Here is a 17,138-nt window from a genome sequence, read left to right as displayed (position 1 = left end):
GTGTTCTCTGTCTCTCGCTTTGGGTGTGTTTCAGATAAGCTACCATTGAAGCCCACTATGAGGGATAAACAACGACCACTGGAGGTATGATTAAAGCTGACACACGAGCTTTGACAAATTGGGAGCCAGCCGGGTGGTCAGAAAGTGGGCAGAAACGCCCGGCTTCCCCAAGTGCCTAAAGTCTTGTAGAATCGTCATGCGAGAGAGGAAGTATGGAGTTACTGTACGGTATACAATAACTGGCAAGCCTTAACTAGTTAGTCAGTTATGCTGATGACAAAGCCATCATTAGTCAGTTAGGTACATTTACTATAAAAAGTAATTGGCGGACCAATCCGGGAGCGGCCAACTGGACTTTCTGGCTGGACCTTCGGGCGGGTCGAAACTTCCAATCCCTCGCTGTCAAACTGGACCGTCTTCCCTTTCGACGACCGTCCCCGAATTACCTCCTGGGCTCGCGACGCTGGCATTGAATTGTCAAGGATCAACAGGGCCTTCACGAATATCTTGTCCGGCTCGAGCCTACATTCGTTTCAAGTTCGATTTTCCAATCGCTGGGTTTTTGGTTTCGCGCTCTACCGCCGCCAGCCCTTCAGGTTCCCTTCAGGTTCCCTTCGTACCCTTTTCCTTCCCCGGGCGATCGCAGGCTTTCCCCCCCCTCCCTTTTCTCCATATCGCATCATCAATCTCGATCTGTCCACGTCGTCAATCCATCGATCGTGTACCTTAATTGATAGTCAACCCTTCGCACAGTTCTCACGCCGTCTCGTCCTTGCCGGCTGAATAGTCTTTCCCTTTCTTCACCTATCATCACGTCGATCGGAAAGTGATTTACCGGCCTCCTTGGGATCCGTGTCTCAGCGGTAGATAAACCACGAGGAATCGTCGCCTGTTGTGAGCATCGGCGATTTCTAGGTCAAGTAGAGCGAGGTCCATACATTGGCTTGACTTGCATCCATTTCGGCGCCCCTTTCTCCTTTAGAGAGATGTTGCTCCCAAAGGGTGGTGTAACGTGGAAGTCGGCCAAAGCCCGGCTGCCTCCATGGCGGGCTGTCCTATTCATGGTGACACGGACTCGATTTCTAGTATCACTGGCAGTGACTGGATTGATGGTCCTTTTATGGCGTGGTATCAGCAAATCGGCTTCGGAAATGCAAAGGTGAGTGTCCATTTCACGCCGGTCGCGCCGGTCGCGCCGGCTCCGATGCCATAACCCCTTGTCACAAATCGTGCACGCGATGAGTTGACGCTCACGGTTGCATGTAGCTTTTATTGTTATGGTCCCCCCAAGTCGCCAATGGACATGTCTATCAATGAGATGGTCGAATGGAACGCACATCTTCAGACTCCTGTGGTGTTCAATCACCACGATGCCTACGAAGTCAACTCTACCGGCATCAAGCACGTTGACCTCAACCCCATCAAGTCGACTCAGCAGGCTATTGCGAACGCTGAGCGGGTCCTCATTCTGACGCCGTTGAGAGATGCTTCGGCTCATTTGATTAATTATTTCGACCTGCTGTACAAGTTGACGTACCCTCACGATCTTATCGATCTGGCTTTTCTCGTGGGGGATAGCAAAGATGACACCATGGCTGTCCTTACTGCAGAACTGGCTCGCATTCAGTCTCAGACAGATGAAAAGATCGCTTTCCGCAGTGCTACAATCGTGGAGAAGGACTTTCACAGTGATTTTCAGATGAATGTCGAAGACAGACATTCGTTTGCTGCGCAAGGACCCCGTCGCAAAGCCATCGGCAGAGCACGCAACTACCTGCTCTATTCTGCTCTCAAGCCTGACCACTCGTGGGTCTATTGGCGAGATGTTGACATTTCGGATAGTCCATCCAGCATCATTGAGGACTTTGTGGCTCACGACAGAGACATTCTTGTGCCAAGTATGCAACACCTCCTGAAATATGCCTCACGAGTCCGTTCTAATCGTTATCGCAGATATCTGGTTTCATCGTTACCGGGATGGCCACGATATTGAGGGACGCTGTATGTTTCCGATCCACGACTACCCCTTAATTATCCTTTTGCTAATTTTCCTAGTCGACTATAACTCGTGGATCGAATCCGACAAGGGACGCCGGCTTCGCGAGACACTGGACCCGGATACTGTCTTGGCTGAAGGTTACAAGGAGTACGACACTGGCAGGAAGTACCTCGTCGGGATGGGTGACTGGAGGAACAACAAGGATGAGGAAGTCGAGCTGGACGGTATCGGCGGAGTCAACATCCTCGTTAAGGCCGACGTCCATCGCTCCGGTATCAATTTCCCTGCTTACGCCTTCGAGAACCAGGCCGAAACTGAAGGGTTTGCCCGTATGGCAAAGCGTGCTGGGTATGGTGTCTATGGATTGCCAAATTACGTTGTCTGGCATATCGATACTGAGGAGAAGGGCGGTAACCTTGGAGGCCGCAAAGCGTATTAGCTGCATTCCGGGTTGATCCTATCTTTCATGCAGTGTGAATGAAGTGACCTTCTTCATTTCTTGTTACCAAAACTCGAAATACCCCTTTTTACTGTGTACATCTGAGCCATTATGATGGTCATCTATGTGGAGGCTCACCTATTACGTCTTTTATTCCAACCATTTGTGTTTCTTTCACCTTTTTCTTTCCCCCTTCTATCTTTGTTTCTCTTCTTCCTTTTTCTTTCTTCATTTTGCATCTTTCTATTTGCCTGAATGCATTTGACGGATGCTGAGACGCATTTCTCACGACTCCGATAACTACTCTTTTGTGTTGAAGACAGGTTTATGTCTGGCTTTGTTGGCGCTACAGGGACAGCGCTTAGTGAGATTCGAGGAAATTGATAGAGCACCAATCAATTGAGCACCAATCAATTGAGCACCAATTGGGGCCTGCCATGTTCTTTTCTACCAGTTGTGGCACGGGTAACGGAGCATTTGCTCGCGCAGTGTTGATGTAGGGTCCTCTGTGCCTCCCAGACATGGTTGATGGTGTTTGCTGACGCGCATGACATCTGAGCGATCCCTAATACTGGCCCTCGAGAAGCTCAGTAGCATGCAAGTCCATGGCCGTATACGTATAGGGTAGCGTACTCGAGTACTGATAATCCACCATGAAGCCATGTGTGAAGGCTAGAATTGATAACTAGGCAGTATGTAGCCCCGCTTAAAAGGGGATCCTTGCTTTGAGACATCTTTGAGACATTTGAGGGGGGGGGGGCGCTGATTAAATAATAAATCCCAGTGACACCCACACCGGATAAGATCTTGCGCCCTCACCCCCGCTCACTAAGATAAACACCCCGCTTTCGCTTCCCCTCCTCCGACGACATAGCCATCTGTGTTTCTGTGCCTGAAGCTCTTTTTTTCGTTAGCTCCTCCCTGTTCTTTGCTTTAACTCAATCTTGCCGCTACACTCTGCAGTGTCGACCGCCGCAAAACATGTCTGCCAAGAATGAGTATCTCTGCATCCTCCCGGACAAGCCAGACGCGCTAGCCAGAAGGCTGGAGGTGCGTGCGTAAGTTCGGCCCCTTCAATTGTCTGCCGCTGGCGTAGAGCTGAACATGTTATAATAGACAGCATTTGGAAAATATCACTCCTCTTGTCGAGTCCGGAAAGGTGGTTCTAGGTGGTACGTTCATAATCATCCCTTTGCTTATTCAATCTCGCCGGCTAAATCAGTTGATTCTGCATAGGAGCCATGCTCGACCAGCACCCGAGGCCAGGCGACTCCGTCTCCTTCAAGGGTAGTGTGTTGATGTATGTGGCAGAGAGCAAAGAGGAGGTCCTGGAATTGGTGAAGAACGACATCTATACGAAGTCTGATGTATGGGATCTAGATAAGGCGCAAATTATTCCGGTATGTTAAGTCTTTCCCTTCGTCACACAGATGCTGACAGACTTCGCCTTACCTCAGTTCAAGTCTGCTGCTCGGGTGGCTTTGTAGAATTCGCTCAATCAGTCTACATCGGAATGCCACTCATAGATCCTCATGATCAATCTGATGGAATATTTCCTTTTTTACTAAACTTAATCTTAATATACAACTGAAGCCTCAGTGCATGACAGCTGATAAGTATAATTAAGATTTTAATCGACGTCTCTCAGTTGCACTTCTCCACAATACATCCCTGATAGCGCTTGATCACCTTAATTTGCATTGCTCACGGTCATTGCCAGGTTTTCCTCCGAGATCACGATACGTGCTTCTATCCTGCTTCTCCTTGCGCGCGTCCAGTGCATTGCTATGCATACTCGAGGGGCTATCCGCATCTGCATGCGTTGTAATCGCTACGCCATTCGCCTCTTCAGGAAGACTTGGGAAGACCACGTACACACGCCAATCGTTCAGCCGTTACAACTATCGCCAGAACCAGGTTTATTGAATGCAAGCAGTACTTGCATACCCTAGCTCTCGCCCTACTGCAAACTGGTCGCCAAGACTGAACTGCATTTTTGATGAAGCGCTCACTGCAAGCATTTGTTGTGCCTAAGATCATTCGGCATAACATGCAAACTCTTGGCCTTGGCACATTGATTTCGATGCGATACTACCTTGAAAGTCACCGACACGTCATTGCGTGAGCAGCGGTCAACTCTATAGTTCAATCGCCGAGCCGTTATCGACTAGAGCCGAGACTCTGGGTGTTGGACAGCAAACTTCTTACTAGGGATCAGGTCGCGTGATGGAAAAATAGAACCGCTGACGTTAGGCGGGAAGAAGGGCTCGAGATCAATGTATGAGTTAGTCACGAGCAGTAAGAATGGTCAAACAGTGACGTCGATATCAGATTTTGGACCTGGTGGTAGGGGGATACAGGGTTAGTATCAAGGGGAACATCAACCGCCTCGCCCTCGCGAAGATCCATCACGGAACTTGATAATGTAGATCATTTGATCATGCATAGACAGAATCCTGACATATCTCCGCTCGGTATGTACCGGTCTACCGATTTGCGTTCTCAGCTCGCGCACATGTTCCATCATGCTCAGGTATATAGCCATGAGGATGGACAGTGGCAAATTTGCGATGACAGCAGTAGTATCAACAAACCACAATAACTTCTATCAATAATAAAAAGCGCGTTCCTTCAGATCGAGGTTCTCCTCCAATACCTATGATTGACTGATCCAGTCAATCTACTAGAAACCTACATAGCATCACATCATTCCAAGCCGACCGTCATGCCTTCTGACGAGTCTCTTGCTCACCCCACGACCGCCAATAATGCTGTCCTCCGCAGCATAAACCCCAACTATACCGGCTACGACTATGTAAGCTGGTACGTCGGCAACGCCCGCCAAGCGGCCACTTACTTCGTTGCCCATTTTGGCTTCAGCATCAGCGCCTATCGAGGCCCCGAGACAGGATCCTACCTTACGTGTTCGTACGTTGTCTCCAACGGCACAGCCCGGTTTGTGTTCACTGCACCTATCGTCGCGGCGGACAACGCCTCCGAAAATCGATCGGAGGAGGATCGGGGGTTGCTTGCAGAGATCCAAGCACACCTCAACAAACATGGCGATGGAGTCAAAGACATCGCCTTCCAGGTTGACGATGTGACAGGAGTCTGGGAGCATGCCGTCAAGAACGGTGCCCTCTCGCTCCAGGAACCCACGATCCTGAAAGACGAAATCGATGGAGAGGTTCTCCGGGCCACGATCAAGACCTACGGAGACACTGCGCACACTCTCATCAACCGGTCCGCCTATCGGGGGCCTTTTCTTCCAGGCTACTCTGCAGTGCCCGGCTTGGACCGCCTGAATGATGTTCTGCCGCCTGTCAATGTGATCGAGATTGACCACTGTGTAGGAAACCAGCCATGGGATGGGCTGGATACAATTGTCAAATTGTAAGTGCTTGCCGGTCTCTTTTCTTGGCTTGAGTATCTCTTGCGCCTGCCTTATGCACCGATATTTTTGCGAGCTGAACATGAGTTTTCTTCTGCTTAACACCACAAGCTACGAGGATGCGTTGAATTTCCACCGTTACTGGACCGTTGACGACAAGGAAATGTGTTCCGAGTTCTCCGCTATGCGCTCTGCCGTCGTTGCCTCGCCCAATGAGGTGATTAAGATGCCCATGAATGAGCCGGCTGTCGGGCTCAAGAAATCCCAGATCGAAGAGTAAGCTTTCTTCGTCATGGTTTAGCTGCATCCCCAGTCAACCTCGCGTTATTTCCCCAAGTCCTTCCCGGGCTTCCTCCCACTCCCTACTTGGAAGATAGATATGTGTTTATTAGAACAAGGGAATAGAGGCACTGACCTAACCTCTCTTCTTCTTTCTTCCCCACTTTTTCTAGATTCGTCGACTACTACAACGGCGCTGGCTGCCAGCACATCGCCTTCCGAACCCACGACATCATCTCCGCCGTCGAGAACCTGGGCAAGCGTGGGGTCAACTTCCTCACCGTGCCAGAAAACTATTATGCCACGATGAAGAAACGGCTCGCTGCCAGCAACGTCTCGATCGCGGAGAACATCGACACCCTACAGAAGTATAACATCCTTATTGATTTCGACGAGGGCGGCTACCTGTTGCAGATCTTCACTAAGCACGTCGTTGATCGTCCGACGGTGTTCATCGAGATCATTCAGCGGGAGAACTTCGATGGGTTTGGCGCTGGGAATTTTCGGAGTTTGTTCGAGGCGTTCGAGCGGGATCAGGCCGCTAGAGGGAATCTGTGAGTTGTGCGGTTGCCCTGGTGCTGGGCGTTTCTTGGTATAAAAAGAGGTGATAACCCTCACTTGGGCCTTGATTTGGAGTTTCGCAATGGGTGTGTATGGGCCTTTTTCCCGTTTCGTTCGATGAACACGGGTTATGATGCTTGGGAAGAATTGAAAGCAATGTGAGCCGTCATGAAGCCAACGTGCTGTCATCGACTTAGCTCTTCAGGGTCAAGGCTCTTCAAGACGTGATAATATATGGATGCGGACGCGGATGATAGAATGACCAGCGATAGAGGCTTCATGATAGCCATCCTAATTGCAAGATTTTCATAAACCAAAAAAACTCCCATTTTGCTTTCAGACTTGCGTGAGCAGAAGTATATTCTAGTACTTATAAAATCAAGAAAACTACAACTTGGCCTTAACCTTCAGCATCGCCTCTGCCACCTTGCGCCGTTGAATTTTGCCGGTAGCTGTCTTGGGGATTTGGGGAACAAGCCAAATCTGCGACAGTATGTGTTAGCAGAACATTTACTTTCCGGTCTCGACGAGAAAGATATCAACAAAATCCTACCTTCTTCGGGGTTTTGAACTTGGCCAATTTCGACTCGACCCAAGCCTTGAGCTCTGCTTCGGTAGCACTCGCACCGTTCTTCACGACCACCGCAGCACCAATCTCCTCGCCATAATGACCCTCATCAGGAATAGCAAAGCAAACCGCCTCCGCCACCTTGGGATGGTGCAGAAGAGTATTGTCTAACTCGATCGGGCTGATCTTCTCGCCGCCCTTATTGATCAGCTCCTTGATCCGTCCCGTGATGATCACATAGCCATCGGCGTCCTTCTTGCCCTGGTCTCCGGTGCGGAAAAAGCCATTCTTGGTGAAGGATGACTTATTGGCCTCAGGGTTGTTCAGATATCCCTTGGTGACGTTTTCACCCCGCACGCAGATTTCCGCCTCCTGGCCCTGCGGCACTTCGTTACCCTCCGCGTCGAGGATCCTCACTTCTACGCCCTGACCCAGACCCACGCTACCTGGCTGACGTTTAGCTGGGGGGAGCGGATTGCTGGTCATTTGATGCGCAGCCTCGGTCATTGCGTAGGCTTCTAGCACCGGAGCGTTGAGGGCTTTTTCGAGGTCCTGGAAGGTTTTGGGGGAGAGGGGAGAGGAGCACGACCGGATAAAGCGGATAGGAGGAATGGATTCGGGCAAGGGTGTCTTGAGGAGGATCTGGTGGATGGTGGGCACCGCAGAGTACCAGTTTGCCTTATAAGTAATGAAGTCGGACCAGAACTCCGAAGCAGAGAATCGTGCTGGAACAATTACAGAGCCACCGGAGTATAGAGGCGCTAGGAATGCGGCGAGGAGACCATGGACATGGAAAAGGGGCATGACCAGGTAGGTGCGGTCTGCTGAAGTGAGCTTGTATGTCGCTTTGATGTTGCCTGCGTAAACATTGTTAGACCAGATATTGAGTCTTTGCTTGGTGGAGGCGCGGGATTTCTGGCTCACGCATTGTTGTGGTCAAGTTCTTGTGTGTGAGTGGAACCTTCCAAGATATTAGTATTGAGGGGGAGCCGGTTCACCAGAGACATACAGCTTTGGGCCTGCCAGTCGTTCCGCTCGTGTGCAAGACGAGAGCAATATCGTCTGGCTGGGCTTGTTGGACATCCACGCCTCCATTTCCAGAAAGCTTTCCATGCTCCTTCACATCAAGCACGATCTCCTTGCCATTCCAGTAGCATTCGGCGATGGCGGCATTGTATTTTCTTCCTGCACGAATCGCAGGACCCTCCTTCGCATACGATCCCTTAGGGATCAAGACTAGGGTGGAGCTAAGATCGTCGATGTAGAATTCGAACTCTTCCTGCTTATAGGCCGGGTTGAAGGGAGCGGCGATCGCCCGCTGCCACGAGGCGGCCAAGAATGCCACAATGAACTCGTACGAGTTTGTCAGCGCCAGTGACACAGCGGCGCCATGTCCTATCCCGAGCTTGGCTAACTTGGTCTGGAAGTCCACAATATGATGGTGTAACTCGCGATAAGTTATTCCGAGAGGGCTGGTTTTATTGGGCACTAGGATGGCGATATCCGTACTATCGGAGGAGAATGACCGCGCCAATGTTGCCATGACGAGTAGTGCGCTGCACGAGGGTAACACTGAGGTCTTGGCTTTCAGGGATGTTTGGCTGGAGGTGCTCGGAGAATAGAGAAGTAGTCCCAAAACGGATAAAAAGACTGAGGATTCTATGTCACAATAGCACTTGCTTCTCCCGAGTCGTTTTCTGTCAAGTCCCCCTATTTTGGAGTCAAGGACAACGGAGACACTGGCATTGCATCATCCACAATTGGTGTACATTTGTGGTTAGTGCCAAGTTTGTTTCGTTTGACCTCGGGGTTTCCTAATCTGGCTTGACGGGCGGTGAGCTCATACCCGCAACTCCCTCGGGCGTATTCTGCAGCCTGAGGCGGTGCATTAGGCGGTAAATAAGCAAGAACCACCGCTTTGACGGAACTGCCGCATCTCATCAATACTATCGACCTAGTGGTCTGCCGATGAGAGTTGTCCGGGGAAATGCGCCCTCCAAGCTTGTTGAACTCGTCAGATCTACGACTGATTCCGTCCTCTCAATCCAAGTGTTCTGTTGACAGTACTTGAACATTCTTAGCTGCTATTCATCATGAGCTCCGATCCCGCGCCTCAAAAGCCAGCGGGAGGTTTGTCACTCTACGCCAATCTGTTAGATGCGTCCGCAGACAGTCCCCCCGGAACGATCTCTCGTGCGCCTGTTGTCTTCAGACAAGGTGCTGAGGCCGAAGCCCAATCCGATGACTCAGCTGCCAAAAAGCAGCAACTCAGTGCCGGTAGACTCATGCCCTTCTTTATCTAGCGAGCTGTCTCGTTTATTTGACCGATTTGATTGCTCACTTGTCCGCCCGGTGATTCTTCTTGGTGGCATTCAGCTTCTCTCCGATTTCAACCTACCAGACGGCCGCAACTTGCCACTCAGAAACAGAAACCCAAACCCACACTACCTAAGGCTCCTCTTGCTGCCACGCAGGCCGCCACATCGGTCAAAACCACTCTGGCAGACTGGGCGGCTACCGAAGAAGATGATGTCAATGGCTTTTATGCCGGGCCGAAGAGACAGCGTGGTGGTCGTAAGAAGCGCAAGAAGAACCGGGAAGTACAGGAATTCATACAGAACTGGGATGATATCTACGATCCGTCTCGACCGAACAACTATGAAGAGTACAAGCATAGCGACGAGCAAATAGCCGAAATTCGAGAGTGGAAAGACCGCCTATACGCACATCGCATGGCAAGATCGCCCAGCAGGGAGTCATACAGCGATGATGATGAATATGCCCGGCCGAGAAACCGTAGGCTCACGCTAACGCCTGACAAGCATGTTCACTTGCTTACCATGAGTTTTCAGGTCAATTCGCGCCCCCCGGCAGTTTTGCACCGCCGCCAGGGCCCAACATTGTTCCTCCTGGGCCACCTGCGGACCCTTCACCCAGTGGAGAACCGACTGAAATCCAGAACGACATATCAAAGGGAGAGATCTCTCCACCCTCGCCATTACATGAGCCACCAGCCCAAGTTCCGGACGACCCCACAGGCGAGGATGCTTATTTGCGGAGACTACAGATGTCGACTGCAGGCAGTGCAACACTGCTCACGCCGCCGCCCCAGTCGCGGCCTCTAGATGTCTTACAGCCAGCTTCAGCGACTATATCTCGCGCACCGGTCCGATATAAATTACCTCCCCCTCCAGAAGATATACCTGCTTCGGAGGCGGAGCTCGAGGAAGTGTTCGCCAAGGAGCAGCCAGTTGATGGAGACGCAGGAGACGATGGTCAGCGCTCCCTTCGTCCGGGCCAGAAGGGCTTCGCTGAACGACTCATGGCCAAGTATGGCTGGACCAAGGGCTCCGGCCTCGGAGCCACAGGGTCAGGAATTGTTAAGCCATTGCAGGTCAAGGTTGAGAAGCAGAAGAAACGGCCCGACTCAGAAGGAGGCGGCTTTGTGACGCCTGCTGGACGGGGTAAGGTCATCGGCGGTGCAAGGAAAAACGAAGAGGAAGGCAAATTTGGCTCAATGAGTGAAGTCATTGTCCTCAAGGGTATGCTTGATGGGATGGACCTTGAGACCGAATTGGCTGGAGATGAAGAAAGCGGAGGCCTTATGCAGGAGATCGGAGAAGAATGCTCCGACAAGGTAAGTGGATTCTGCGAGATATTCTTTCAGTTGCTTGTCTGACTGGGAGGCAGTACGGCCGTGTCGAGCGAGTCTATATCCCACGAGAGCTTAACCCCCCTGTTCCAGTTTTTGTCAAATTTACCAATCAGCTCTCGGCACTCCGGGTAAGGCAGAAGTCAAGGGTTGGGAAGACGTTCAGATATCTTGCTAACGAGGCTTGTAGGCCGTCAATGCTCTTGAGGGTCGGATATTTAATGGGAACGCTATCACTGCGCGGTTCTACGACACGCAGAAGTTCGAGGAAGAGGACTATGATGCTTAACGCAAGTCAAATTTCACTTTTAGCTATCTATCAATGCGATCATGACTTGATAGAGAAGCCTCGGGCATCTCTTCATCACATCTCTCTAGAACTAACCATTTTCCGTACTTGAAACTGAGGCTGCCTTTTAGAAGGGATTTTCTGAAACAACTCGTCTTGGAAAGACTTGAGCTTCGCAGTTTTGTGCAGGATCACATTGGGATTTTTGCATGTTTAAACCTCCCGCTTCTTGGGAAGCGGGATTCCGGACTGTTTCTTTGGCTTCTTCAAGACTTCGTTGCTTTTCTTGACTTGCTGTTTCTTAGGGACTGGAATGCTGGATTGAAGCCTCGCTGGTTTGATATCAGTCTGGGTGCAGACTTTGACTTCGAGGTGCTTGGGAACCGGGATGCCAGGTTGTCTACTCGGTTTCTTATAAACCTTGCAGCAGTCTTTGACCACTTGAATTCCCATGACTGGGATTCCAGCTGGCCTCTCCTGAATCTCGTTGCAGGTTGTGTCCTCCTGGCTTCCAGGGACTGGGTTATCAGTTCGACGCCTTGGTTCCCCATGCATGTCATTGCAAATTTCGACCTCCTGACCTTCGGGAACGGGGGATGCTCGAGTGCTGGAAGTATTCAATGCTTCGCGGTGCTCTCTATAGTACTCCTCGCAAACGGAACATACTTCCATACATGGAAACCCAATTGCCTCAGGTTCAGTACATTCATATCCCAACCTCAAGGCCTGTTCGCATCTGACGTCTTTGTGCAAAGATTCTATGATGTGGTTGCAACCATCAAAGTAGAAACGTATGTTGTGACACATCCCAAACGCTATGAGATTTGAATTCAGAGGCCGGACAATGGTACTCAGTATAAGAGGGTAGCTTGTCCTCCTGATACTGATGAAAATTCAATTATAAGTCTGTGTCCGTGCGTCCTGGTTAGATGTGCAACATGTAGTAGTACGAAAGCTAGTATGCCCAGCGCGATGAGGTTGCAGTCGACCAACTTGAGAACGAGCCAAACATGATTCTATAAATATTCGACATGCAGCATCAGTCACATGGTGAGAAGAAGGAAATTTTCAGACAATGTCTTTCTAGATAGTATCTTAGAAACCATACACCACAGGATATTCTTTCACCAATCCTACGATTTGATGCATTGTCTTACTCGAATAAAGACATAGGTGTGGTGAATTAATTGCAAAACCAGATGATGGTTTCGAGTTGGCCAGTAATCAGGCCCGACCGAGAGGCAAGTATAAGTCATGTGAGCCCCTAAGAGCGATTGGCTGTGGGGTGCATCGATCGATAGCCTAGAGCCGGCGGGCAACAACTGAATATGGAAGGATGCTCTGGAACTTCCGCTGCACAAACATTCACTGGGCTTTAACCTCACCCCCGGCTCACTTATTATCCACCTATATAACACCGTTGTGTTCCATTTTCTTCTTTCTCTCATCCATAGCTCCTCATATCCGCCTCATCTTCTCCCGCTATACCTTTTCCCAGTGTCGGGAATCGTTCCTACTTTCAACTTCCAAGTTTTCCCCACTTACGTGGATCGCGAATATCCGAGATGTCGCTTTGCATAAACCGCCTTACAGAAGAAAGGTGAGCATTTTCCATCCCATCTAGCGATGCGCTACTCCGATCTAGCTCGATGTGCTGACCTTTGTCCTTGCGCTTCCTCTTTAGAAAGCAGTGGCGTCGAGATCACCCCTTCGGATTCTATGCGAGGCCCCATCGCAATCCTCAAGGGGCGCTTGACCTCAAGCGATGGGAATGCGGTATCCCTGGAAAGGCGCAAACCCTATGGGAGGGTGGGCTCTTTAAGCTCGACGTTACATTCCCAGATGGTGAGTCCAACCTTTCTTTGATCGGGGCGTTTCTTGCTTGCGACATGGCATAACTAAGCGCTGGATCTATATTGCAGAGTATCCTACAAAGCCACCCAAATGTGAGTACGCACTCGCTTGCGAGACATATTCATACGTTCAGTCTTGAGCTGCTGCCCCAACTTGATACGCCTCTCGCAAAAGTCTAAACATGGATTCATATTATCTGCAGGCAAATTCGTCCCCCCGCTCTTTCACCCTAACGTCTACCCCTCCGGCACCGTCTGCCTTTCGATACTGAACGAAGAGGAAGCATGGAAACCCGCCATTACGATCAAGCAAATTCTTCTGGGTATCCAAGATCTATTGGACGATCCGAACCCTGAGTCGCCGGCCCAAGCTGAAGCATACAATCTGTTTAAGAAAGATCGGCCGGCATATGAGAGGCGTGTCAAACAGGTGGTCAGAGAAAACCCGGCACTTTGAGTGATTTGCTTGCGCACATTGGGTAAATTTATTGTTCACACCAGCCGAAATTACAATCCAGTGCAGTTTGTCGCGGTACCCCAGACACTTGGTTCACGCGCTGGTAGAGGTTCCTGCGCTTCTCTCACTAATGTTGCAATGGTCAGAATGCTGCTGACATTGTATCCTTGCTTCCAAATGAAGTGACAAAAACTTCCACAGAAGGATCCGTGGTGAGTCATCTTGAATAATGTTCAAGTCCGCGGACTTTCGCAGCCTAAGGTTACACGGCATCTTATGTCCCCCGAAACGTTTTGCATGTTATCTCTCTTTTACTTGCTGGCCGGATCTTCTCATGTATTCACCGATATTGACCCGTCTCTGATTTCTAGCGACAAGCATAGCGTATTCTAGTTGACAAAACCGCAGTGGCTCTGCATGGCGTTATGGAGAGTGAGATCTTAGGCCGAGGGCATCGGGTTGGTGTTCTCCGTTCGTGTTTCTTGGCATACATTCTAGATTGCAACCGATTTAGTCCATGCAAGCAGCACAGAGGTAAACATTAGCAACCTACCCCTACTTAGGACAGGCATACAATACTAAGTAGTATATTACTGCATCGCATTATAGACTTCCCCATATATGATGTATCGGCTATCAAGCGAGTACTACAGTTGTGGACACCACGACCTCCAGTGACCTTCCAGTGCGCCGGGGAGGAAGGTCCGACGGCCGAGAAGGATGCGCGGTTATCTTATCGGGTGAGTCAGTCCAATTACTTTTGGCCGAAATCGCCCCTCAATTCCGCCCCGCCGGGAACGGGCTTACTCGGTCTCATATTTTAAATTCATCTGCTTCCTCTTCCTCCCCCAGACGGATTTTCCAAACGCTTGGTCAATTGCTTCCCGGGTTTTCTGCTGTCCGATTGTTCAAGTGACTGCTCAATTGGTTGTCGCCCAGCATGTGTGGTATCTTCGCGTGTCATCAGTACGTCTTTTTCTCGTCACTCTCGTCCTCCATTTTTCTCGAACCGCTACATTGCTCGGGCTCGAGTCGATCGCTAACCATTGCCACACAGTCACCCCGATGTGCAAGCATTCAAGCCCACGGCCCTGCGCATGGCCAAGGCGTAAGTCATCGCTCTCATATCGGTCACCTTTGATATTTTCCTTGCTGATTGCCGCTTTCTAGCTTGCGCCATCGTGGTCCCGATTGGAGTGAGTCATAGTGCTTACGGGAGCGGCGGAGAGTAGCATTTCTGACCCATGAACAGGCGGAAGCTTCATCTCTGAGAACACCAGTGAGTCGAGTACACCCGTGTTATTTCACTTGCAAATACTGATTGACATATAGTCCTCACACACGAGCGTTTGTGTATCGTCGGTGTCGGTATGTGCTTCGTTGCCCACACTTCAGGCGTTCGAAAACCACCTAACAAGAATCTTTCCTCAAGACTCCGGCGCTCAGCCTCTCGTGAATGATGATGGCTCTCTCGCTCTGGCTGTCAACGGCGAGATCTACAACCACCGCATCCTGAGAAAGCACCTCAAGGCCGACTACCAGTTCAAGACACACTCTGACTGTGAAGTTGTAATCCCGCTGGTGAGTGTGACGAAATCTGGAAGACTTGTTCCATCTCATAACAGAAGCTGATGAATGACCAGTACATGGAATACGGACTGGATGCCCCCAAGCACCTCGACGGCATGTTCTCGTGGGTGCTCTATGACAAAAAGCAAGACAGGGTTGTCGCTGCACGTGACCCCATTGGAATTACCAGCTTCTATATTGGCTGGTCCTCCCAGACTCCCGGTGCTGTTTACTTCGCCTCTGAGTTGAAGTCTCTGCACCCCGTCTGTGACAAGATTCAGGCTTTCCCCCCTGGCCATGTCTTTGACTCCAAGACCGGCGAGTTCACCCGCTACTTCCAGCCCAAGTGGTGGGACGCCACCAATGTCCCCTCCGCTCCTATTGACTACAAGGTCATTCGCAACTCGTTGGAGAAGTCTGTGCGCAAGCGTCTGATGGCTGAAGTTCCATATGGTGTTCTTCTGTCTGGTGGCCTTGATTCCAGCTTGGTTGCCTCCATTGCTCAGCGTGAGACTTTGCGCATGCAGGAGGTTGCTCGCAGTGCTCAGGCGCAGGGAATCTCATCCGACTTGGTTGGTATCGATGACGAGAACGACCTCTCCACTGTCACTACCTTCCAACAACTGCACTCTTTCTCCATTGGTCTTCCTGGTGCCCCTGACACTCAGGCTGCTCTGGAGGTTGCCAAGTTCCTTGGAACCAAGCACCACGCCTTCACCTTCACCGTTGAGGACGGCCTCAACGCGCTCTCTGATGTCATTTATCACCTCGAAACCTACGATGTCACCACCATCCGTGCTTCCACCCCCATGTATCTGTTGAGCCGCAAGATCAAGGCCATGGGAGTCAAGATGGTTCTTAGTGGAGAGGGCAGTGATGAAATCTTCGGTGGATACCTGTACTTCCACGCCGCTCCCAACAAGGAGGAATTCCACAAGGAGACTGTCAGACGTGTGAAGAACCTTCACCTAGCTGACTGCCTTAGAGCTAACAAGTCTACCTCCGCCTGGGGCTTGGAGGCACGTGTGCCTTTCCTCGACAAGGAGTTCCTCGAGACTTGCATGGGCGTTGATCCTGCTGAGAAGATGATTACCAAGGAGCGCATTGAGAAGTACATTCTGCGCAAGGCTTTCGATACCACCGACGAGCCCGATGTCAAGCCTTACCTACCTGATAACATTCTGTGGCGCCAGAAGGAGCAATTCAGCGACGGTGTCGGTTACAGCTGGATTGATGGCCTCAAGGATCAGGCGGAGGTGCAGATCACCGATGAGATGATGAAAAACCCCAAGCCTGAGTGGGGAGATGATATCCCCGACACCAAGGAAGCGTATGTGATGCTATGTTTATATTCTGTGTCAGCATCAAAGTGTTGTGAGCTGTGAGCTAACTTTCGAATCCAGGTACTGGTACCGCATGATGTTCGATGAACACTTCCCCCCCACTTGTGCGGGCACTGTCGAACGTTGGGTACCCACATGGTCCAAGCAGACCGACCCTAGTGGAAGGTAAGCAAATGCTGTTGAATCCAAAATGAAAGGTCATGCTTGCTAATAGTGATTGTGTCTCCAGAGCCATTTCCACCCACAACGCCAAGTATGACAACGCTGTTTAAACGAGTTTTTATGCGATCCCAAGTAATCTGCGCGGGCCCTCAACACTTTTGGGTATAGAAGCATGCATGGGTGGTTTTATCCTAGAGTCAGGCATTGGGACGCAAAAGTAAGACTTGCCTTATTTATCATCTCATCTCACAAACTGGGTTAAGGATGGTCTGGGGTTGTAGCGTCAATATCCCCAATGTATTCTACTTTTTGGATAGAGTGCAAGGAGTTTGATGGAGTGTATGTTATAATGTTTCGTGATGTAGACTGTCATGGGATTGAATAGACGATAATTCAAGTAGAAATGCAGATGAGAGTGATGCCGGTCAAACGATCGCTGGTATCCCTTTCACCGTAATCCGTAATCACAGCCGAGGCAACAATGACGACTCCGCCAACTGCGGAGTAAAGTAACTATTGATTGCGCCAACTCAGCTTGCAGGGAAGGGAACAGAAGCACGGCCCCAGGCATCAACA

The 17,138-nt window shown here is 50.5% G+C and overlaps 7 protein-coding genes across 7 annotated transcripts; 6 read left to right on the top strand and 1 right to left on the bottom strand.

Annotated features, from left to right (window-relative positions):
• Positions 1-885: 885 nt before the first annotated feature.
• Positions 886-2,662, top strand: BP01DRAFT_56225 (ANP1/MMN9/VAN1 family protein). Its single transcript, XM_025579944.1, has 4 exons — positions 886-1,159; positions 1,267-1,898; positions 1,954-2,001; positions 2,056-2,662. Exons 1-4 carry the CDS (start codon positions 987-989, stop codon positions 2,436-2,438), a joined length of 1,236 nt encoding a protein of 411 aa, XP_025431165.1. The 5' UTR covers positions 886-986; the 3' UTR covers positions 2,439-2,662.
• A 757-nt stretch (positions 2,663-3,419) lies between these two features.
• Positions 3,420-3,925, top strand: BP01DRAFT_383019 (uncharacterized protein; the record flags this gene model as incomplete). The annotated part of the gene is made up of 4 exons (XM_025577399.1): positions 3,420-3,496; positions 3,555-3,610; positions 3,675-3,838; positions 3,896-3,925. The coding sequence occupies 4 exons, from the start codon at positions 3,420-3,422 to the stop codon at positions 3,923-3,925; spliced, it is 327 nt and encodes a 108-aa protein (XP_025431164.1).
• A 1,238-nt stretch (positions 3,926-5,163) lies between these two features.
• BP01DRAFT_341356 (4-hydroxyphenylpyruvate dioxygenase family protein) lies at positions 5,164-6,666 on the top strand (the record flags this gene model as incomplete). Its single annotated transcript, XM_025573441.1, has 3 exons — positions 5,164-5,831; positions 5,941-6,105; positions 6,282-6,666. 3 exons carry the CDS (start codon positions 5,164-5,166, stop codon positions 6,664-6,666), a joined length of 1,218 nt encoding a protein of 405 aa, XP_025431163.1.
• A 310-nt stretch (positions 6,667-6,976) lies between these two features.
• Positions 6,977-8,969, bottom strand: BP01DRAFT_416153 (acyl--CoA ligase). The gene is made up of 4 exons (XM_025579185.1): positions 8,247-8,969; positions 8,162-8,198; positions 7,223-8,094; positions 6,977-7,152 (listed from the first exon to the last, which is right to left on the bottom strand). The coding sequence occupies exons 1-4, from the start codon at positions 8,778-8,780 to the stop codon at positions 7,057-7,059; spliced, it is 1,539 nt and encodes a 512-aa protein (XP_025431162.1). The 5' UTR covers positions 8,781-8,969; the 3' UTR covers positions 6,977-7,056.
• Positions 8,970-9,330: 361 nt separating this feature from the next.
• BP01DRAFT_374190 (putative G-patch DNA repair protein (Drt111)) lies at positions 9,331-11,178 on the top strand (the record flags this gene model as incomplete). Its single annotated transcript, XM_025576818.1, has 5 exons — positions 9,331-9,514; positions 9,614-10,033; positions 10,090-10,874; positions 10,928-11,020; positions 11,080-11,178. The coding sequence occupies 5 exons, from the start codon at positions 9,331-9,333 to the stop codon at positions 11,176-11,178; spliced, it is 1,581 nt and encodes a 526-aa protein (XP_025431161.1).
• Positions 11,179-12,526: 1,348 nt separating this feature from the next.
• Positions 12,527-13,701, top strand: BP01DRAFT_56021 (E2 SUMO-conjugating protein UBC9). Its single transcript, XM_025579943.1, has 4 exons — positions 12,527-12,778; positions 12,863-13,023; positions 13,101-13,124; positions 13,235-13,701. The coding sequence occupies exons 1-4, from the start codon at positions 12,744-12,746 to the stop codon at positions 13,486-13,488; spliced, it is 474 nt and encodes a 157-aa protein (XP_025431160.1). The 5' UTR covers positions 12,527-12,743; the 3' UTR covers positions 13,489-13,701.
• Positions 13,702-14,320: 619 nt separating this feature from the next.
• Positions 14,321-16,946, top strand: BP01DRAFT_357126 (asparagine synthetase B). The gene is made up of 9 exons (XM_025575120.1): positions 14,321-14,454; positions 14,546-14,596; positions 14,659-14,684; positions 14,741-14,767; positions 14,821-14,856; positions 14,921-15,069; positions 15,132-16,387; positions 16,461-16,565; positions 16,630-16,946. The coding sequence occupies exons 1-9, from the start codon at positions 14,429-14,431 to the stop codon at positions 16,670-16,672; spliced, it is 1,719 nt and encodes a 572-aa protein (XP_025431159.1). The 5' UTR covers positions 14,321-14,428; the 3' UTR covers positions 16,673-16,946.
• The last annotated feature ends 192 nt before the right edge of the window (positions 16,947-17,138 follow it).

Source organism: Aspergillus saccharolyticus, assembly GCF_003184585.1.
Source record: "Aspergillus saccharolyticus JOP 1030-1 unplaced genomic scaffold BP01scaffold_16, whole genome shotgun sequence".
NCBI lineage: Eukaryota > Fungi > Ascomycota > Eurotiomycetes > Eurotiales > Aspergillaceae > Aspergillus > Aspergillus saccharolyticus.
The sequence above is the reverse complement of the archived record's forward strand: the minus strand, read 5'-3'. Positions and strand labels throughout refer to the sequence as shown.